Here is a 21,436-nt window from a genome sequence, read left to right on the forward strand (position 1 = left end):
TTAGAATGAAATAACATATTGCAGTTTTAAGAAACAAGTTCAGGGAGGACGCATAGACAATTGTAGACAAAACTGATTTACAATACCCATATTCTAAAAGAAAGAAACACCTTCAAAGCTTTTCTAACAATTGCTGTGCATCAGCAAGCACCAACAATCATTTTTGTGCAAATTCCTTACTTTGAATAAAGAAACCAGCACACATTGGACTTAGTTGTGTGAGAAGCACAATTACAGCACTTTATTGTTCATAAATGTTTAAGTGAAAAATGAAAACATAAAACAAATACACACAATTCAAAGAACACATACTGAACACAACTCTCTTTTTTGGAAGAAAAAAAATTAATAATTGCTTTCATATTTTGTGGATGTCAGCATGGTGGTTATTGTCCAGTCTTGTGGGGAATAGAAACAAAGTTAAAACTGTGAAAATAGAAAGCAAGTACAGTACAGTCAAGGCTAATGAGCACAGGGCTGCAAAAAGTTGATGAAATGCTCCTTTATACCATAAGAGAATGAGAATAGCTCAGAGCCACTACTCTGTCAGAACAGAATTCATAAAAAAGAATATACAATTAAAAAAAAAATAAAATTATATTCAAATTGAAAAGCAAAAACAAATCAATTCAGTTTTTTCATTTATATATAGATATATTATTTTGCAAACTAGGTTTTTGTTAAAAAATAAACTTAAACATACAAGAAAATACCAGCCACCAAAGCAACACCTATCGTTAAGCATATCAATATAGAACATATGAGGCTACCTTACACACAGGTAATAGCAAATATTTAAGGGTACATGTACGGCAACATCTGTCCAAACATGTCTAAAAGACTGTACAAATTTACACTACCTATCTCGGTAAAACTACATGAAAAATGATGGATTATCTGGTCTGAAAGCTTTACCTCACAACAACTAATTATTTTAAGCCACGCTTAGAAGTGCAGTGGCGGAATCAACGTTAATAACTCCTTATCTCAATGTAATAAAGTATATAGAAGGCAAAAAACTTTTTCTATTTGTTTGGTGTAACTCCGCTGTTGTCTTTGCACCTCCCCTCCCACCCTGGGAAGAAACATTAAAACTTCGTGCACAAATCTTTACATCAATCCTAGCTGCTCGTTGAGTCCTGCCTTTAAATGTCATTGAATGGCTTGTTTTGAGTTTTCACTCAGGTAGAGTTCTCTCCTTATCACTCTCTCCTTCACAGATGCCCAATGTAATAAGGCAGTGTCCTTCAGTTGAGGCGAGGCAGATTTGTTGGCATGGATCAAACCTAAAGTGTCTCTCTGACTGTGTGAGTCTTTTTGATTTTTCCAGTCAGACCTGCTGTTTGCCTAGCTGGGCCCCGTCTCTCCTGCTTCTTGCAGACGATGGTACAAACTTGGGAATAATGATGGGAAGAGTGTCTCTTCCTTTAGCAGCCTGTCTTCCTGAGCCCTCTGTGGGCCTGAAGCCGTTCTCTACATGTGCCCCTTCGTACTCGTCATCATCATCGTCATCGTCGTCATCATCATCCTCGTCGTCATCATCATCGTCTGACATATCATCTAGATCTGAAACAATTTTGGCCCCTGTACTCTGCTCCATTTTCTCCTTAGCTCTGGTAAGCCGTTCGTTACCATGGCAATGTACCTCTCTTTCCCTGTTATCTTTCTGCTGCTCTTCCTCATCACTGTCGGAGTCAATGGCAATGGGCTCAGAAAGGTCTAGCGGGATTTTCTGTGGTAAGGTGCTATTGATTGTCTTGGTTTGGTCTCTGTTGGCACTGTTGGGTTTGGGGGCAGATGGCGTTGCTTTAGAACATTCCACAGTCACAGTTGGCTTTCCCTTTGGTAGTGGGGCCAAACCACCATTAGCAGCTATAAGCTCCCTGTGTCTCCGAAGAGCCTGCTCTGACACCCCCCTACGCGTCCTAGATGTCCGCCTCTTGCTATGTCTGCCCTCGTACATGCCATCCTGGATGAACGGCAGCTCGTGACTCACTTTGCTGAGCTCGTGCATACTGAACCCGAGCAACACGCTGGCATTTTGGGACTCGCATTCCTGTACACATTTTCTCCTTCTGTTGACAAAGTGGCTTGAGATGTCCGACTTCCACAGCCACAGACTGGCTGCCAGCTTCTCCACCTCCCGCTGTGTGGGATAAGGCGCTCGATTGAAATACTTTGTTAGAAATGCCTTCCTGATCTCGTATGACTCATTTTCGTGTCCTTTGGGGTCAAGAGCCAGAACTACAGGTTCATCGGGATTTTCTACAAATGTAGGTGGACCGTTGCTATCCCGTGGGTGGGCCCTTTCCCCAGGGGGTCCCGGCCTCCTTCGTTTTGGTGCACTAGTGTCTGAGCTATCAAAGCTGGACCGTTTGAGAGCGCTGCTCTGGGCTGGGGTGACCCGAGAAGAATGAGCTGCCCGGCTGTCCTGCCCATTCTGGGATTTCCCTACGCCTCGACAATGCACCAAGTGTAGAGTGATGGTGGAGGCAGTCATGTTACTAGTATAAACACCTAAGCAGTGAATGCACTTGTAGGTCAGTTTCTTTTCTACAGGATGGACTGTCTGAATCACCTGGTGCCTCTCTCTCAGGTGGTGAGCCAGTGAGTCTGAGATTGGGCCTTTAAGGATAGAGAAGCAAAGAGGACATAGTGTCTTGCCCACATCCCTTTTGTAGGGCACAGATGCCTGTGGGGCACTCTTGGTTGGTGCAGTGTCAGCAGCCACTGAAGGTGTTTTGGGCGGGTGCTGAGGCATTAACCTCTTGCCTGATATTAGGGAGGCAGACAAGGCTGATGACACAGAGGTGTTGTTATTTTGAGCATGAAAAGCCACCGACTCCTCTGGAGCGTCTCTCATGTTGTAGGTAGTGACAATCAACTGAACATTCTTGGGATTGCCCTGCTGCAGAGTGAGGTCAAATGTCAAGGGAGAGTCTGTGCGTGGGCCTACACTCTCATCTGGGTGCGACAGCCGCATGTGGGCCACCATCTTCTCAACGTCATTGAAGGTTGCACGACAGTGTGGGCAAGACAGACCATGGATCAACATATGGTTTAACAGTGTGTCACTTGGGAGATAGCGGTTGCAGTAGAGACACTTGCTGGTGAAGTTGTGGATCTTCATGATGTAGTTGGCAACAGCAGGCACCTTCTCTGCTTTGTGCTCTTTTTCAAAATGAGAACTGTATACGTTCTCTGGGAAGAGCTCATTGCAGATTGTGCAGATTTTCCACTTCTGGGTGTAGGACGTGCCGAGGACAGAGGAACCACTTTTCTTGGCCGTGACAGATGCCACGGTAGTAGCTGCTGCCTGAACACGTGAACCCAGAGGGTTGGATTTGAGTGAGGAAGAGGCACTGACCACAACTGGACTCCGCAGACTGCCGCCGGAAATAAGTTGCTTTGCTGCATGTGACTGCTGGGGCACAGAAACCTGGGCGTTCCCCGGTAAAGTAACCCTCACCTGCTGGCTGCCGACAGAGAATGGCTGGGTGGTCCCAGCCTTTAATCCTATTGCATCATGTTTCATCCCAGATAGAAGACTTTGAGAGTTGAAGCCTGTCTTTGATGCAACAACAACCCGACCCAGCTGCTGTGAGCCAGGAGACCTGGTAGTGGCCATTACTGCACCTTTAGGGCCCATCCCAATGATGGTCTTATCTCCTGGGGTTTTGGGGGGGATCATGATGATGGGTTTGGGACGGGGGACTATCACACTGGTGTGCCCAATCATAGCAGTCACCTGGTAGCCAATCCTCTCGTGGTCCTCAATGACATGCTGAACAAGTGCCTCATAGGTCCTTGGAACAAACAGACACTTCTTGCAGTGAATCTGGTTACTGTTAACACTGTTTGTGCTATTACTCTCTGCATTCCCTGTGGCTCCTGCTGTACCACCATTCTGAGCATTTGTCTTCTCTCCTGGTTTCACAATGTAGGGCTGGGCAACTTGCTGGAAGTGTTCTCGATAGATGTGCTTTCGCACTACATTGTACAAAGGGTCCCTATAGGTGCACTTCTTGCAGTAGTACACCGCCTGTTCCACACTGTCCCCGGTCCTCTTCAGCACCCCATCCTTCATCATGATCCCACCAGCTCCTGCCACCATTCCACCAGGGCCCTGCCGCACAATGTTGTTAGGCATGTGGAAAAGTTTGATGTGCGTTTCCAGAGTCTTTTTGTTACCATTGTAAGTGCAGTAGGGGCAGTTGAGCAGAATGTTGTTCTCAAAGTCCTCGCTGTGGACATTGCGGAAGTGGCTCTTATATGCAGAGAAGTACTTGGATGAAAAGAGGCAGCCAGAGCAGCAGAAAGGCTTTGATCTGTAGTCCTGGAGACACAGAGGTGGGGAAAAGCTTAGATTTTATAAGTTCTTTGTCTGAGAGAATAAATTGTACTGTTAAACAGATTTTCTGTTTTTGTGGTGTAAACAAAACAAATAATTCAAAATACCGGATTCAAATGTCATTGTTGCGAGAAACAGGATATTTATGTAAGAGTGCGTTTCTGTGTGTGTCACAGACCTGGACTTTGGTATGTGATGGTTCCCACATGCACACATCTTCCCAGGTAGTGTGCTTTATATACACCTCTGGAGGAGTAAAGTCTTTATAGTCCTAAACAACAAGGAAATAAAGATTAATACTTGATGATGGAACAAATGCACCATCAATCAGAGGAATGTTATTTGAAACATTCACGAAGCAAAGAGTGCCTCTCTGGATACATGAGATACATGTATAAATGGAGGAATTATTTCAGTTTTCTTTCTTTTGAGTGATGCCGAACTCCTAGCCAAGTGTTTTAGTGATGATACATGTTTACGTAGAGACACAATGAAGGGGTTTCTGGGTAACTCAGGGCAACAGAGTGGTTGACATTCATGAATTCAAAATCTTCCTCTGCTGTCCTGTGTGTCAAACAAAAGCTGATTGGATGAGCACAAAACAAAAATGCAGAGACGTATGATTTATTTTCTATTATTCAGAAATATTTTTATATAGGGCCGAAAACTTAACTCTGTTTTCAGCTTTTGACTATCCCCTAAGACACATTTATTGTGTTAGAGATGGAAATAAGTCAATATTTTCACTTATGCTATATAATATAATCTTGTGGGGAAAAAAAAAAAAAAATCATAGATTGGGTTTCTTAATTTTCAATTCTAAATTAATGACATTTTTTTGAAACTGAAATTTGTCTAATGTTAGAAATTGTGACATAATTAAGACAGTTCCCTTCAAGACAGTCTGAAAGCCGATCTAACCCCACCAATAATTCTTCATGTTTGTACCTAGGCTTCTATGAAATCCAGAGAGTTGGATGCCAAATTATGTACAGTTTTTGCTTTCTGCTTTTAAGCCCGAGAGGCATCTTTCTTGTACATTAAGTGAGATATAACAGAATGAGGACATAGTGTCAGTGAGGATAAAAACATAATACTGTATGTGTTATAAGTCTAGTTCGTAGATTCCTATTATCACACATTATTTCCATTTATGTAGTAGAGCCAGGCACCCTACTGCTTAACCCTTATTTCCTGCAGCAAGCCAAATGGAAGAACTATCTCAACACCTAAACTGACCTTATTATTAAACCAAAACAAATTTCCCATATGTATACCAATGCTACATGTATCCAAACAGTAACTATTCTAAAAATCACAAGGGAATGAAAATAATGCTTGGAACACGAATTTCAAGACAGTCAAAATCATATCGGCAGTCCTGAGGAAACTCTGGAGTATGCATACACTGTATCCTTCTTAAGGCAAAGATATCAACACAAATGTACAGTAGTATGTGCGGTCATCATTAAATCTGGGGCACGCTCACCTCTAGGTGATCTCTACAGAACTCCAAGCCAATGTCTCCCAAAACCCTCTTGACATTTTTCCTTGCTTTCCGCAGACTGCCCAGATTATTGACAGGGAGCTGGAACATGCTGCCTGCCTGAATAGAAAAAGACACGTTCAGCATATGATCAACAGGTGTAGATTAGAACATGGATAGGTGTCTGCAGAGTGAACCATGAGTCATGAAATGAACAGTTCTCTGAAAAAGGCCTTTTAATTGACTAAACCTTCCTAATACCTGCCTTTCACCAAAAGGGCAGGCCCTGATCAAAACCCCTTTCAGACATGGCTTCGACTATCTGTTAAAGAAATGACTTTTTGGCATTTAAAAATAATTTTTCGGTTACGTAAATGTCCGTTCAGACATGACTACAGATCTGACAACTAGCCTAGTATCTGCAGCAAGAGTCATGGGACTAATAGTGATAAAGTTGTTCCCCAATAGATTATCAAGCCAAAAGTGTGGGGATGGCGGACCAAGGGTGCAAGGGGCTCGTTGGTGGGGGCACGTTATTTAAGGTACTGCTGAGACAATGAATAATGATACACGAAGTCCAGGCGGATTAATGCATTTAAAAATTATAAGGGACTAAATGCCTGTACAACAGTTTGTAATACTGATAGATAGGATTTTAAAACTCTGGAACGATGTCACAGCAGCAACACTTTTATATTGTCGTGACAATGGAGATGTAAACAGTAGAAAAACTTTGCTAATGTTAACAATGTGTTTCATGTATTTCATGTTAGCCAGGAATGTGTGATTGCTTGTGCGTGACTGGCCAACACTGTGTTGCTGGATGACGTTGCGTTGCGGCAAAAGCTGAATCTGGTGCAACTTTTTTTGCCGCATGACCCTGCATTGTTTTGCCGGAGCCCTTTGAGGTGGCACCCCCGCTGCGCTGACAGACTGGCTCTATTCAAATGAATGAGAGGGCTGTGTTTTTTCATGCCAGGCTCAAATTGGTCTGAATGCAGCCTTATTTTGAAAGAAACATTTAGAGAAATTTACTGCCATATAAATAATCTTTTTCACAGCAGACATTCTGACTTGTTATAGTAGGAAAAGCACAAGTGTTACTAATAACATTTTTGAAGGCTCTGTTCAAGTATCCCAGTAGAACATTACAGTGTGACAGTTAGCCAGAATTATAAATTATTTACACCTGTGCATTTCCTTCTGTGACATGGTAAAAGTCTTCAGCAGCCTGTAAGCAAAGCTTCAATTCAGAGTTTAATAGGCTGATGGGCCTTGAGCAAGCAAACATGCTCTCAAACCTTTGAGACTCCACACTGAGAAATGGTACACTAAAGTTTTTCACCTCTAGTAGACGCAAAACACATTACTGTCCTATGGTTACACACTATTTCACTGACACACATTGACATGCGCCAAGACATACAGCAATGCGCCGGTAAAGGCAGGGTAGAAGAAGACTGCTAGCTTTTAAACATGTATATAAACAATGCAGGTTTCAAATTATTTGGTGAAAAAAAAAAAAAAAAATTGGCTTTGCAAATGTTTTATGAAAGAATTGCAATCAATATGCTTGTTGGACCTTAAGGACACAATGCATTTTAGTGAGAAAGACAATGTAAACATAACTTTTGTTTCTTTATGAGAAAACTCCGAGCACCTTTAGCTACAGATTCACAAGCCAGTGCTCAGTGGTTTATTTATGATAACTACAGTTAAGTTTTTGCACTGCACGTCCGCTGTGTACTAAATCTAAAAAAGCTAACTAAAAGATAAAGGCTTAAAAACTAACAAAATGATAAAAATGATAATATAATGAAGTTTTGATTTGACCATACAAAACCTGACTTGGCTGTCTGGAGTAGAAAGAAATGTTGCTGGCAGAAAGACAGACCCACTGGTTCCACACAAAATATAGCTAAAATGCCATCCACCCATTCATTATGTGTTATTATCACTAGCAATTAGTTTAGGAAAGCCACCTTTTGCCAGAAAAGATAAAGGCTGTATAATTCACTGTCCAAAGTTGCTGGTCAAAATCTCTATTCAAATCAGAGCTAGATGTAGTGGGGTCAAAGGTCACTGATGCATGATGACATAAAGGCAGCTCAGCGACAACAAATAGCACTGTCCTAAACAATTCCTGTGAACACCTCAGCTTATTTCCCTTCTAGAACACACAAAACAGAGAGGGGGAACTATATGTGTGTGTGTGGTTGCACCACCTGTTGGCCTAGTGACAAGCCAAGAGAACCAGAGTCGATCATCCTGTGTCTCCCTGTCTTGCCTGCCTGCTGTCTGCTTTAAATTCAGAAATGGGCAAAGGCTAGAGTGAATGAAAGAGACCCACTGCCCACTTTCCCTCTCGGTCTCTCTCTCCTGCTTCCTCCCATTACTTGTAGATGGCGCTAGAGAGGAGCTCCATTATGTAAGCTTCCCTATACTCTGCCTGCCCCCTTTTTCTCCCTGCCTCGCAATACCATCACAGAATGGCGCCTCCTATTGAGTCAGCAGCAGCCTCTACAATATGTCTGCAGTGGAGGGGGAGGGGGAGGGAAGGGGAGGGGAGGGGAGGGGAGGGAGGAAGGGAGGGAGGAAGGGATGTTAGGAGGTAGGAAGGGGAGGGACAGAAGGAGTGAGAGAGATCAGGGAAGGGGGAGGGTGAATGTGAGGATGAGATGGGGGGTGAGGGAGCTGGGAGGAAGAGAAGGGAGTGAGGGGAGGGGGAGTGAGTGAGCATGCAAGGGTAGAAGGAGTGTGAGGGGAGAGATGAGAGGAAAGGAGAGAGGACAGAGAGTGAGTGACGGAAGTGGAAGGGGGAGGGGAGGGGAGGGGATGGGGAGGCAGAGAGGGCGAACAGACAGACTCAGGGGAGAGGGGATGGGAGGGAGGGTGAGGGAAGGAGGGGAAGAGGATGAGGGGGGAGAGTGAAAATGGAATAGGGTGAGAGAAAGAGGGGGCGATGGATATGCACGCAGGGGAGGGGGTGGGAGCAAGAAAAGGAGAGAGAAAAAAGCCAAGGAGAGGCTGGGCAGGAGGGAAGGGAGGGAGAGAAGGAAGAGGAAAGGGAGGAAAGGCAATAGGAGGCTGCTCTGCTCTGCACAGGGCTGCTGGCAGAAAACAGGTTTCCCCCTTCTACTGAGGTGAAAAGAAAAAACAAGAGGCCTATAAACCTTCACCCACAGATTTCCTAACGCTCACTCAGTCCTCCACCAGGATATGGTAACCTATGCTCTGGTTGACTACAGCTGTTTACACTTCTCTTTCAATGTGTAGATGTTTACCAAGGGGAAAAGCTTCTGGTGACATCCATATTCACAAAGACACCAGAAAAGTTTGGGATGCTGAAAATGCACTGGGGTTAGTTGTGTCAATAGGCTCAACACCTGTCTGCAGGTATCGGCAATAAAGGCGGAGGGCTGTCTGTATAGGAGGCTGTGTGTGTGTGTGTGTGTGTGTGTGTGTGTGTGTGTGTGTGTGTGTGTGTGTGACAGAGAGAGAGAGAGAGAGAGAGAGAGAGATTGATGGTAGCGACCGTATTCATCATCTGACACTTGTCCTCACCAAGTAGCAGCCGCCCTCCCTCCCTCCCTCCCATCGGCTCAAACACGAAGTGTTAGTGCATCACACCCCCGGAGTCACCTGGCTGGACTCTGGTCCTATTCTGATCACTTTTAAGGGTTTAGTTGTTCAACAGAAATCTTACATAATGCAACAAACAGAGAATTTCATGCCACGATCTATCTGTGGTTGCGAATATGTATCGTGTGTCCCCAAGACAAAACTCTGTACAGTAATGTAGCTGCACTTTCAATACTCAAAGCATTTCTCACACTGAAAACGTTAACTCGCAAGATCTGCTGTGGTAGCGTTAGTGTTAGTGAATGTAGTCTCAAATCAACATCTGGCAGTATCCGGATCGATGGCTTTGGCAAGGAGCTGCTCCTGCTACTGACAAAGAATGGGGACACACGGCGCTAAGTTAGCATGCTAAGCTAATAACTCGCACCAACAACATGGACTATTCAAAAACTACTGCTGCCATTTTCTCCTTAGTTTTCCACAAAGCACTTTAAACCGTATTTTACCAGGGCTGTTGTAAACAGACCTACCGGACAAGTCATTCAACTTGAGGTAACGCTGAACCCCCCCCCCCCACCGACTTATACAAACATAACGTTAGCTGTGTCTACAGACAAGTTACCTTAGCTGTAGTTCAACGCCACCCATCGCATCACCGCAGGTAGCCACAGCTAACAGCAAACTATCTCGCTTTGAGGGATATGACCAACATTATGACTGACAAGTTTACCTGCTTTCACATTCAGTGCTCCCGTCTGAGTCAAATCTGTCACCTCAGGATGACTGAGACGATGTACAGACACTTTCACTTTTTTTCAGATATCCCGGTTATATCCTTTCAGGTGACAACTAGCTTCGCGGGGGGAGCCCGGCCGTCGGTGCACCCTCCAAACCCGACTGTCCCTCGCCGACAAGGGCTATCCTCTTCCCTCTGGTCGGCAAACGGGAACAGAAAACCTCCGAGCCTCATTAGACAATTAAAACCTCCATTCCCTGGAGTGGTGAGGGAAGACACATGTCCTGTTGTTGGGAACAACAACCGGCGAGCCCACTCTTTCAAATAAATTGCCTAAAGCCTGCCTGTGATTGCCTGTTCGCCAATAACGCTTAGACCATTCTCCTCTGACAGACAATACACATCCAACCTAGAAACTGCCCTATCCAAAATGGCGCAAATAAAAGGGGCGGAAGTGACATCTACTTGATTAGCATAAATAATCTCATTGTGAGATCCTCGCGAGCTCGACTCATTAGAACTCTTGATTGGTTTGTCAATCAATTTGGCCAATTAAGTAAATGTCTGCTCAGAAAATACAAATCTCGTCCCTCAATGCCGGCGGCCGGCCTTTGGTTTCCGTGTCCGAGGCCGTGGGGTAAACAACCCGGGGCAGTAGTTAAGGGATCTGGCCGACAGCGGGCGTCCTGCTGGAGTGTGTGTGTGTGTGTGTGTGTGGGGGGGGGGAATCCTCCGAATTATGCGCATGCGCAGTCTGGCTACATCTGGCAACCCCCCCCACCCCACCCCACACACACACACACACACACACACACACACAGCGGATGGTCGGGTCGGATGTACACAGTGCCTCAGCACTCAGCTCAGGAGTGGCATCAACGTTTGAGCCAGCGGTAGGTGGCGCTGTACCATGCTGTGTTACTAACTGCCCAGTTCTGACCGGAACTACTTTCCTGCACGGTACCCTATAAAGGGCAGCCCCAGGCGCAGCACTGTATATAAGCACTTAATCCAAGGTGGCAGTGCATTGAAATGGTTAAAGTCACAGGAAAAGTTCTCCATCAGCAGGGGTTCAATCTTGCCTGCCCACCCCCCTCTCCTATCACCATCATCATCATCGTCATCATTAGTTCCTCCATTCCTGAAACTTTCTGTGATTTTTTTTTTCTTTATTACTAGAAGAGTACCTGGCTGCCTGTAGCTTTTCTCTGTGGTAATTTGATCGAACATGTTCATTTAGGAAAATGCAATATATGACTTGATTTTGACACAAGGCCCCTCTTCAAGACATGGTCTTAAGATCATGTAATAAAACACACCTTAAGGGGTCAGTCGATGCTATCAAGGTGCATATTCCCTAGCAAACTTTTATATAAATTGACACACCAAAACAAAACCCATTGAGCCCGACTCTTTCAGGGCCCTTTGCACGTTTGGGGCCCTGTGGCAGTTGCCTGCCAACTTACTGGCCTCTTTCACAGGATGTTTTCATTGGGGTACGAAGAAAGGTGGGACTGTCTTTACCCGCTGACTTTTTAAAATTCCTTCATTTACTATATATTCATCCCTGGATGACATTTCTATTAGATTATGTGTCAGAGATGTACAAGCCGGTATCTGTTAACTACTACTGCCTTAGCACAAATCACACAACATTGTGTACTAGGGAAGACCATGAAATGTGGTTGAAAGACGCTAGTAAGTGGACTGAGTCTTTTTATGGGTGTGTGTGTGTGTGTGTGTGTGTGTGAATGAAACTACTGTTTCCAAAGTCAGGAATTAACTTTCACAATCTACTAAATATCTACCATGGTGAGCCAAGACTTTTGGCTTTCATTTTATCAGTTGACAGGAGTGGTAGACATTATCACTATAATCCTCCAGGATGGGCCTGAGGTCATCCTTGCACATCGTTTCAACTGAAAGCTCTGGCAACGTTAAAATGTTTCGATTTTCTTTGCTTAAAAAAACAGCAGACCCTCACACTTGTTTGAGCTTTGACCTTGAACAATGAACATCAATGAGAAGCTGGTTGCTCTCTGTAGCCCATTTTACGTTTTGACTCACTGTTCACCCAGAGCCCAATAAGGAAAAAAACGGAGCCAACAATGCAAACTGTTTAATTTTATACAAACAATCACAGGTGTAGCAGGTAACTGTAAACCCTTCTCACCATAGTGTTAATGCAGAGTTCAGTTAGCTGTCTGGATAGGGAATGACGAGACACGGTGTGCTTTGTTCACAATTCATTGCAGAGGATGATGGCAACGTAAAGCACTATGTTCCTTCAGTATTCTGGACGGCTACTGACAGGGAATTATTATATATTTACTGCTAAGAGGGGAGAGAGATGTCTCCCTTGTCATTTGCCGTCATGTCACTGTCCGACCATAGGCAAGTGGAGCTTTTTTCCACTCATTACAATTCTGATATAACTACTGTACAGTATGTAAGACAGCGACTTTAAGAGTGAGAGGAACACTCTATGACAGCGGGATGTCCAAACGCAGTCCATCACTCATCATGTTGTGGCGAAGAGTGTGAGCAGTCCTTTCACGAATGACACAATCTCATTCCCTCCCAGTTTGGACTCTCCATAAACTCGATCCACAAAGGAAATGGGTACCTGTTGTTTGGAAGAAGAAGGGAGAATTGTTTTTCAGTTCACATTCAAAAGCCTGGATGCACGGTCACAGTGCTGAAGCTGGCTTCAGACTCTGAGGTTAAGGGGAAAGTTAAGGTAAACTTAAATGATAGTATTTCTTGCAAGATTCTCTAGACCAGGTTTGATAAATCTACCCATAGTGGTTTTTGAGCAAGGCCTGGTCTAATGTTGTTTTGATGCAGAAAAGCTTTTATGAATAGAGTATAGGTTTCATAAATCTGAACCTGGGTTTTAAACAGTCTCTGGAGTTGACTTGTTAATCTAGTCCACATTTGACAAATCCTAAGTATAGTGGTTTTTGAGCTAGACTTTGTCTGATGTGGTCTGGATGCAGCTTGGAAATTTCCATTTTTCACTGTTTTTACGAATACAATACAGGTTTCACAAATCTGAATGTGGGTTTCAAACAATCTTTCAAGTCTACTTGTTCATTTAGTCCAGTTTTAAAAGTCAAAGTAAACTAGACCTAGAACAGTAAAGTTTGTAAACTAGACCTAGTCTAATGTGGTCTGGATTCAGCAAAATCTTTTATATAGGCCTTTCCCCGTTTTACAAACAGAATACGTGGTTTTAAACAGTGTCTAGAGTCAATTTACTAATCTAGTCCACACTTGAGAAGTCTAGGTATAGTGGTTTTTAAGGTAGATCCAGTCTAAGGTGGTGTGGATGAAGAAAAGGTAGTAAAATTGCCCTTTTTTTGTTTCACAAATTGGAAAAGTGGGTTTTTAAATAATGTCATGGACAAAAGGATTTATGCGAAAACCATATGTGCACTTAGTAAATAATCATCCCCAGAAAGCATAAATACAGGAATGAATGAACGAATGAATAGGGCCTCACCTCTCCGACTGTGTAGTTGAGCTGTCTGGCGCGAACAATCATCTCCATCTGAAAGACATACCCTTTGGACACACACCGCTCAACCAGACTCTCCAACACCTTCTTCTTGTACAGCCTGATATGAGTGAGAAAAGACAGCAGGAGTTGGAGAAATCACAGTTCCATCCATACATGTACAATTCAACAGTCAGTGGCACTTATTTCACAGCACTTACACCACTTACCTGAAGCTACCTGTGAGGTCTGAAGCACCAGGTCTCAACAACACTTGAGTCAAAAAGTTGGCTCCCCGACTGTGAACGAGAGAGGGACACAGAAGAAAGAAAAGAAAATTAAGCCTCAGTCTCTTTGCTGTTGTAATCTGGGTCGGCGCAAGACGAACGAGTGGAAATTGAAGACAGTGTACTGTTGTTGATCTGTAGTTACCTGATGAGTTTCCTGCGCAAGTCCCAGCCATATACACCTCCGTTGCCTTGGTATCGAGTACCAGACACCAAGTCGTAATTCCCCTCCTTCTGCTTTCTGACAAACAAAACAATCTCTTAACTAAAGGATGCCTGGACAATTTCACCTCCAACTGTCATTTGTGGCACAGTGACTAAAAATGATTATGTATATAGGGAGATTTTTCACTGTGTATATGAACTGAAAAACAATTCAACATATAAAATCACAAAATAGGTAATGGAAATTTAGTAACTTACTCAATAAATTCTGGGATAAATTTGGGCTAAAAAAAAACAAACAACAGACAAAGAACGATAAAACATCACTCACTGAACATAAATAAAAACAGATCAGGTAAACTCACACCTCAGGGCCAAATACTACCTCTAAATCAATTCAAGAACCAGTTACACAATCAGCCAGAGCTGAAATGATTAGCTGATTAATCGATTAGCCTTCCAAAAGAAAATAATTCAACAACTATTTTGATAATTGATCAGTTTAATCACTAGTTCTGAACGTGAGGATTTCCTTTTTTTGTCCTGAATATCTTTGGGTTTTGGACTGCTGTTCAGACAAAACAAGCAATTTTGAGACATCATGTTGGGCGTTAGGAAATGGTGATTGTGAGACATTGTAGAGTGACATTTTATGGATCAAATGATTAATCAATTAATCGATAGAGAAATTAGCAGACTAATAAAAATAATTGCTAGTTACAACCCTAACTTCAGCTTCATGTGTTGTGTGGCCATCTACCATTATCATGCCAGGAGAAGGCTAACAAACCCGCTGGGAGTGAACCACCTGTATACACACAATGAAAGAAGCTGCACTCACATGATGGGAAAGATCTGCATCCATTATGATGATGAAGTTCCCAGTTGCATGCTTCATGCCATGGATGTAGGCGGTGCCTTTGAAAGGAAACGGCAGTTCATCAGTAGGTGGTAAAGGTTTGTAGAATGAAGACACCAATTTTTACACAGTTTCAGACTTACCAAGGCCTAATTTTTTTGCTCTAGGTCGTAGAAGCTGAAACACAGAACAGAGAGTTAGACTGTGCATAAAGAAACAATGCACCATTCCTTTACTAGAGCCAACTGTCACATAGACATGGTAGATTGTTATCAAAATCTTACCCAAACAATCAGTTGTTGTCTCAACAGCATTGTAATTATTTCTGATACATGCTTTACACAGCTTTAAGAAACGCATGTTTTGGTCATCTCAAAGACAGGCCGGGATTAGCACCGATTCTTCACTTACAATCTTGTCCTCTCCATAAATCTTTTGCAACTGCTCTGCCACCTCCAGTGTGCCATCTGGGCTTCCGTCGTCAATGACAATTATCTCGTAGTTATATCCACTGTAAATACAAAAAAAAATAATGAATCAATAAATTAATTGAATCTGGTGAGGTCGGTTGTAGTTGTGGAAACATTCATCGACATAATACATTCCCTGGCACCATTTCCTGATCTTAACCATAACAACAGAACACCTAACCCCAACCCTTACCCTAACCCTAACCCTAACCCTAACCTAAACCTAATGCTGACCTGAACCCTAAAACCAAGTCTTAACCCTCAAACAGCCCTTTGAAGTTGTGAGGACCAGTTACTCTCTCACTCCGGTTTAGTGACAGCTCATCACTGACTGGATTTACCACAGCAGTAATGTTAGCTAACATTAGCAGGAGCCGCGTAGCTCTGCTAGCTCACCGGAACTCACCTTTCACCGAAATATTTCACCAAAAGCCAAACTATCAAAGGTAAGTTTTCCCTTTCGTTGTAGGTAGGTAATAATACTGAATATTTGTCCCCCCTGTCCCGGTTTGGGTGCGAAGTTTTTCGGCTTGCCATGGCGATGTGAGGTTACCACTGCGTAGTTACAAAAAAAGCCACACAACATCCTGCTTATTATTTTCAAAATAAATTGGGTATTAGCGTGACTATACTGGAAAATGCAAAGATGTCCAATGACATTTTTACAGTGGTGGAAGGTGCACTCAGATCTTTTACTTAAGTAGAACAAGCAGTGCCACAGTGTATAAATACTTTGCCACATTTAAAACAAAAGTAATAGCAAATAAAATTGTAAAATAAAAGTTTTGAAAAAAAAGTACGTTTGTTCCCAAAATCTAGTGGAGTAGAAGCACAAAGTACCATAAAATGGAAGTAGTCAGGTACAAATACAAGTACCTCAAAATTGTTAAATACAGTAGCAGAGCAAATGAGCTTACATTCCACAACTGCAATAGCCATATTTAGTCTGTTTATATCAGCTCGGTCATCATAATGGTAGCTAGCCCCAAATTGTTTCTCTCTCGTATTGGCGTTACTTTCATAATGTCATTCCAATACTTGATAGTGTACAACAGAATGTCTAACATGCAGCATTAACATAGTAATACCCCACGACCATGGCAATAGAAAATACAACAGAAAACATTGATCAGTGATTACAAATAGGCTATTTGTTTTCTATGTTGTGCAAGTGACTATGCTCAACTGGTTTTTAGAATAAGCTATCATTTAAAATGTTCCCCATGGTAATTAACAGGCATCGTTCACCTTTATTTTGAAAAATAAACGAGGCATTGCTGACTAAACCGGAAAATGAGCATACCAATGAAATGAACTTGACCAAGCCACTTGCTTGGTGCTTACGGGTTGGAACTTCCATGGTGCTCCTCAAAATTGGCACCACTAGGAACTCTCTCTTCAGCATGTTTCCGACAAAGGACTATGACATTATTATCATTAGTGATTCTTAATAGTTAGTTTATCTTCTCCCGCCCTCCTCAGGGAAGGTGGAGGTCAAGTTTAGACACGTTTTATAGATCGTATAGTTCTTGCTCAAGAGCACTTCAGCAGAAGACAAGCTTGCCGTCATAGTCCTCCAGCAGGAACGGTGTTTCACTTCACTATCCTGAGTGACAGGATAGTCACTTGGGATGGTCAAGTTATTTTGGCAAAAAAAACATACTTCATTAGACACATATAAATGGAATTTTATTAACAAAATTAAAGGCATACTTACAAAACCCCCCTAAAACAAGCAAACACCATCTCTATGACACTGTTTTTCTCTCTCTCTCACACACGCACACACACATCATGTAATGCTTATTACCCAAAACCCAGGAAATTAGAAAATGTAAACATGAATTTTCAATGCAACTCAAATACATACTACTGTACGTATTATGCACTGTACTATAGTGTTATTATATATACACATATATATAATAACATTAATAACTATACAGAAAATATAATAAACAATATACAAAATTATCATACATATAACAACAGACATTCTCACAGTATCATTTCTACCATGGAACAAAAAGAAGCTTTTACACCATGGATTATGCATTTTCATTATCCTTGAGGCAGTTAAGGTTAGAATGGCAGATAAAATAGGTAGAAATGTAACATAGATGGCTAAACTACTTGGCATTGATACAGTGCATGAATACATAAACATAGTAACCAAAGGTTTCAGTGCGAATAATGGTGTATAAGACAGCACTTTACTGATCCCAGTGGGAAAATATTTTCTTTTATGATGCTATCTTTTCATCAGAACACTATTCTATATTAGAAAGCTTCCTACTTACTCTGTTTCATTTTCAGCTGAAGAATGCAATAACAACAGGACAGAGAGAGCTCCCTCCTGTAATATTTCCTTTTTTCACATATGATGAAGCTTCCACATCAGTCAGTGGCAAGTTCAACACACCAAACCTCTTCAGTGGTGCTTTTTTTTAAGCTCCATTCCCAGTCTGTCATTCAGCTCCAAGGGAACCATAGTCATTTCAAACAGACGTCAGTCATCTGGTCATCTTACCATCGCTGCCTGCTTCTTCATATCCACTCAAGGCTGGTAGCCATAATAAGGGTCTTCTGGGTGAAGAGAGCACACACAAAGAATAGTTAGGTGGAGCCCAAAAACTGAGCTAAAAGCGAAGTGAATATTGGACTCACATTCGTCAGACGGACGCAAAGTCAAATGAATGCTAATGTTGCTCTTTGTCAGCTAGATTTGTAATTAGGCAACTGTTTGCTAAACACTTTTCTAAGGTGAGAAAATCTCAATGTTGCATTTACAGCTTGCTGTGCTGCTCCAATGTACCCCAAAAAAAAAATCAACTGACTGCCTGTAAGGTAGAAAGACACAAGCTGTCTAAGACACCTGGGGTAGATGTTGGTGAAACGGTGAAATTCTTCACTCTTACAGAACTATAATGCTTTCACAACCAAATTATTATTTCTTGCCACTGTATAAGCATACCAGTTGCCTCATAGAAAACGTCATTAATCTTAACTCAACCCATACCATGACTGTTTCTTTGATACCGTCTACACACTGGACACAACAGTGCCAGGCTCAATGTGACCTGCCTCCGACACACCTGGGTCGCCATATCTTAATATACCAGGGCTGTGTGTTATTTAGACTTTTCCTAGTAGCTAACCTGTTTGCTGGGGAACTCTGTGGCAGCCTCCACTGCTGTCGCAAACACCCGGTGGGCCAATCTCGCCTGGCTGTCCAGGAGGTCCAGGGATCCCTGGTGGTCCTGACTTACCATCATCTCCTTTGGAACCTGGGACTCCCAGCTTGGACTCACCTGGAGGACCTGCGGATACAAGTAAAACACAACACAGATGCATCATAACCTGACATCAGTGCAGGATTATTTACTGATTTACAGCTTGTGTATTATATTAGTTTGGGCATCATTTATTGCAACTGTATTAAACTATTAAAAAGAACAGAGCAGTAAAAGAAAATAGACGGTATGGATTTCAGAGCCTAAATGTTTGTGACCTCTCTTCTGTACTTTTGTTTTATTAGCATCAACACACTCTCTAAGCCTCAGTAACCATTAAAACTCCAGTACAGATATGAAACAAATGACATATAAAGAGGTACCTGCAAAGCCTTTCAGCCCTGTGGGCCCCTGGACATTGGTCCCTACATCACCTCTCGCCCCTGGCATACCTCTCTGCCCTGCAGAGAAGGAAGATACAATTCAGAAAAATGAAAAGCTTACAGAATTATCAGAACAGATCCTAAAAATGAGGAAAAAGGTGACATAATCACAATTTATAAATGTCAGATCTGTATGCAACAGTTGCTTGACAAACATGAGAATTAGGTTGCTTTGTTTTCATTACAACAAACCATCTACTAGATGGAGTCTTACCCTGTTCTCCTGGATATCCAGCCCTGCCAGGTCGACCCCTTGGGCCAACATGCCCCAGGGTACCCCTGGCTCCTGGTGGGCCTTTGGGCCCTGGTATTCCCGGCTCCCCTGGGGGCCCCACTGGCTCCCCAATAGGAGCTGGCTTACGACTCATCTCGTTAATGAACATGTCAAGCTTCAACACCTCCTCTGAAAAAAAAACAAAGCAAGAGAATGTCTTTGCACCTGGAGTTTATATAACGTTGGCGCCACTGAGCCAAATATACTGATATAATCATTGTAGAAGGCCTAGGTTTTTTACATGCTCGCTAACAGAGTACTTACTATGCACTAGTTGCTCACAGGCCTGTGTGACAAGTTGGTAGATCATGGCCATTGACTGAGGTTCCCCCTGTAAAACATCAGCAGATTCATCAACTGTTGCTCCAATGAAAGCCAAGGTATCATTTTGAAATGAGACTTTAATACATAAAAAGCAATGAAAAAATGTGGCCCACTGTGATGAGAAGTTATTTTAAAATTATCTGTGTGCTGTTAGGAGCAGCAATAAGAAAAAGATTGTAAAGATGTAACCCGCCTTCTCTCCTCGTTCTCCTTTACTACCTGGAAGACCCTGTAAAGTGAAAGACATATAAGCATAGATATTAATAACCAAACGTGAAGACAGATATGACTTATGTTGTCATTTGTCCCTCTGGTCGTACCGTAGGTCCCACAGGTCCGAAGGGGCCCCTTTCCCCTATGGGCCCTGGGTGTCCCGGCATTCCTTGGAAACCCTGTACAATACACATAGATGGACGAGTGGAACAGCAGATAAATGACAGGAGAGAGAGACAGACTTACAGTCACAGACGCCAATTCCTGAGGCAACTGTGAGGAAGCACAGGGAACTCATACCATGAGGTGACCATATCAGGAGATTTAGGCATAGCACAGAATGGGCAAAACACCATGTTTTACACTGTGAGCCAAACCTATGTCCTTTCCCATATTAAACTTTCTTGGGCGTCCTGACCACTCTGAGGTTTCATAGAGTGATATAAAGACCATCCTTTTACATGACCTTGTGAACTGCAGCCGTTTGACCTAACAGGCTCCAACAAGCACACAAAATAGAGTATACAACAAAACTGAGTACACCCATGGTCAATATCACTGAAATGTTAAGTAATTACAAATCCTATCCATTTAATACGACTTAATTTGTTTTTGAGCCCTAGAAGAATGAAGCCAAGTAATTTGAAAACATTCGTTTGACTAATTACAGCATAATGTAAGGTCCATATTAAAGATTCAGCTGCAATAAAAGTCAGTACACTCTTCATTAGTGAGATTCCATTCTTTTATTTTTATATTTTGTATGTCCAACTTTACTTTCGATGACAGATTCGATCATCCTGGCCCTCGATACCAGTTTAACACAAATTTGTGGAGAGATGCTCTGCCATTCTTCACAGAGGGTTCTTTTCAGCTGCTCTTTGGAGGGGTTTGTTGCTCTACCTTCCACTATAAAATACTTCAAAGGCGTTCTGTTAGATTCAAGTCAGGGGACAAACTTGGCCTGGTCATAGTTTTCACTTTTTTCTTCTTGAAAGACTCTTGTGTGATTTTTGCCGTAGGTTTGGGATCATTGTCATGTTGGAAAATTCTGCTCCTGCCAAATTTCTTGAGACTGGGAGTCATCTTTTCATTCAGTACTTGGATAAACAAACTTGCCTTCCCAGTCACATCTATAAATGTCATCTCCCCTTTCACAGTCAGCACTGTGTGGTCACTGTGGTAGACCTGGCCAGGTCCAAACAAACATGCTGGACTCCATCTGATCAAAACAAATTTATTTTGGTTTCATGTGACCAAAGAATGTGGTGCCAACATTCATCAGACTTCTTTTCATGTTCTTTGGCTAAGTTTAATCTTGCAGTTTTGTGCAGTTTTGTGAGCGCGGGTTTTCTTCTTGGACTCCGTCCGTAGGGGTTGACTTCATGCAATGTTCTTCTCACTGTCTGATCAGTCACTGAAACACCAGTTTCCACAGATAATCTTCATGCCAACTCAGAAGCAAGTCAGGAATGATGTTTTTCAATGAAAGCTTGTGTAAACAGTGAATTGTG

At 42.6% G+C, this 21,436-nt stretch overlaps 3 protein-coding genes across 5 annotated transcripts in view; all 3 read right to left on the minus strand.

The window, feature by feature from the left end:
- Positions 1 to 210: 210 nt before the first annotated feature.
- Positions 211 to 10,674, minus strand: adnpb (activity-dependent neuroprotector homeobox b). The gene is made up of 4 exons (XM_040153172.1): positions 10,150 to 10,674; positions 5,841 to 5,957; positions 4,530 to 4,622; positions 211 to 4,336 (listed from the first exon to the last, which is right to left on the minus strand). The coding sequence occupies exons 2-4, from the start codon at positions 5,946 to 5,948 to the stop codon at positions 1,331 to 1,333; spliced, it is 3,207 nt and encodes a 1,068-aa protein (XP_040009106.1). The 5' UTR covers positions 5,949 to 5,957; positions 10,150 to 10,674; the 3' UTR covers positions 211 to 1,330.
- A 1,585-nt stretch (positions 10,675 to 12,259) lies between these two features.
- dpm1 (dolichyl-phosphate mannosyltransferase subunit 1, catalytic) lies at positions 12,260 to 16,009 on the minus strand. Of its 2 annotated transcripts, XM_040151846.1 has the most exons (9): positions 15,842 to 16,009; positions 15,377 to 15,476; positions 15,109 to 15,142; positions 14,948 to 15,024; positions 14,365 to 14,390; positions 14,087 to 14,182; positions 13,885 to 13,953; positions 13,661 to 13,775; positions 12,260 to 12,781 (listed from the first exon to the last, which is right to left on the minus strand). In XM_040151846.1, exons 1-9 carry the CDS (start codon positions 15,970 to 15,972, stop codon positions 12,677 to 12,679), a joined length of 753 nt encoding a protein of 250 aa, XP_040007780.1. In that variant the 5' UTR covers positions 15,973 to 16,009; the 3' UTR covers positions 12,260 to 12,676. The 2 variants fall into 2 exon arrangements, with proteins under 2 accessions (XP_040007780.1, XP_040007781.1); XM_040151847.1 differs by lacking the exon at positions 14,365 to 14,390 and having other exon boundaries at positions 14,087 to 14,178.
- A 1,139-nt stretch (positions 16,010 to 17,148) lies between these two features.
- Positions 17,149 to 21,436, minus strand: part of LOC120803465 (collagen alpha-1(XX) chain) — a 43,346-nt gene continuing 39,058 nt past the window's right edge. Inside the window, exons 36-42 of one of the 2 annotated variants that reach the window (XM_040151934.1) lie at positions 20,030 to 20,101; positions 19,903 to 19,938; positions 19,650 to 19,716; positions 19,326 to 19,514; positions 19,052 to 19,129; positions 18,594 to 18,755; positions 17,149 to 18,018 (exon numbers count right to left, since the gene is read on the minus strand). In XM_040151934.1, coding sequence (XP_040007868.1) covers positions 17,993 to 18,018; positions 18,594 to 18,755; positions 19,052 to 19,129; positions 19,326 to 19,514; positions 19,650 to 19,716; positions 19,903 to 19,938; positions 20,030 to 20,101 — 630 coding nt within the window. In that variant the 3' untranslated portion in view covers positions 17,149 to 17,992. Of the gene's footprint in view, positions 18,022 to 18,593; positions 18,756 to 19,051; positions 19,130 to 19,325; positions 19,515 to 19,649; positions 19,717 to 19,902; positions 19,939 to 20,029; positions 20,102 to 21,436 lie in introns of both variants that reach the window. The other variant, XM_040151933.1, reaches the window with a different exon arrangement.

This window comes from Xiphias gladius, chromosome 18 (assembly GCF_016859285.1).
Source record: "Xiphias gladius isolate SHS-SW01 ecotype Sanya breed wild chromosome 18, ASM1685928v1, whole genome shotgun sequence".
Lineage (NCBI taxonomy): Eukaryota > Metazoa > Chordata > Actinopteri > Istiophoriformes > Xiphiidae > Xiphias > Xiphias gladius.

Bases quoted from the DNA above. Each gene is read 5' to 3' on its own strand.
- dpm1 (XM_040151846.1), bottom strand. From the start codon at position 15,972: ATGGCAAGCCGAAAAACTTCGCACCCAAACCGGGACAGGGGGGACAAA. The intron at 15,477-15,841 runs GTGAGTTCCGGT...TTGTATTTACAG, and splicing joins GTGAAATATTTCGGTGAAAG to TGGATATAACTACGAGATAA. The intron at 14,183-14,364 runs GTAAGTTACTAA...TTTGTTTGTCAG, and splicing joins TTTATCCCAGAATTTATTGA to AAAGCAGAAGGAGGGGAATT.
- adnpb (XM_040153172.1), bottom strand. From the start codon at position 5,948: ATGTTCCAGCTCCCTGTCAATAATCTGGGCAGTCTGCGGAAAGCAAGG. The intron at 4,623-5,840 runs GTGAGCGTGCCC...CTTGTTGTTTAG, and splicing joins TCTGTAGAGATCACCTAGAG to GACTATAAAGACTTTACTCC. The intron at 4,337-4,529 runs GTCTGTGACACA...CTGTGTCTCCAG, and splicing joins CATCACATACCAAAGTCCAG to GACTACAGATCAAAGCCTTT.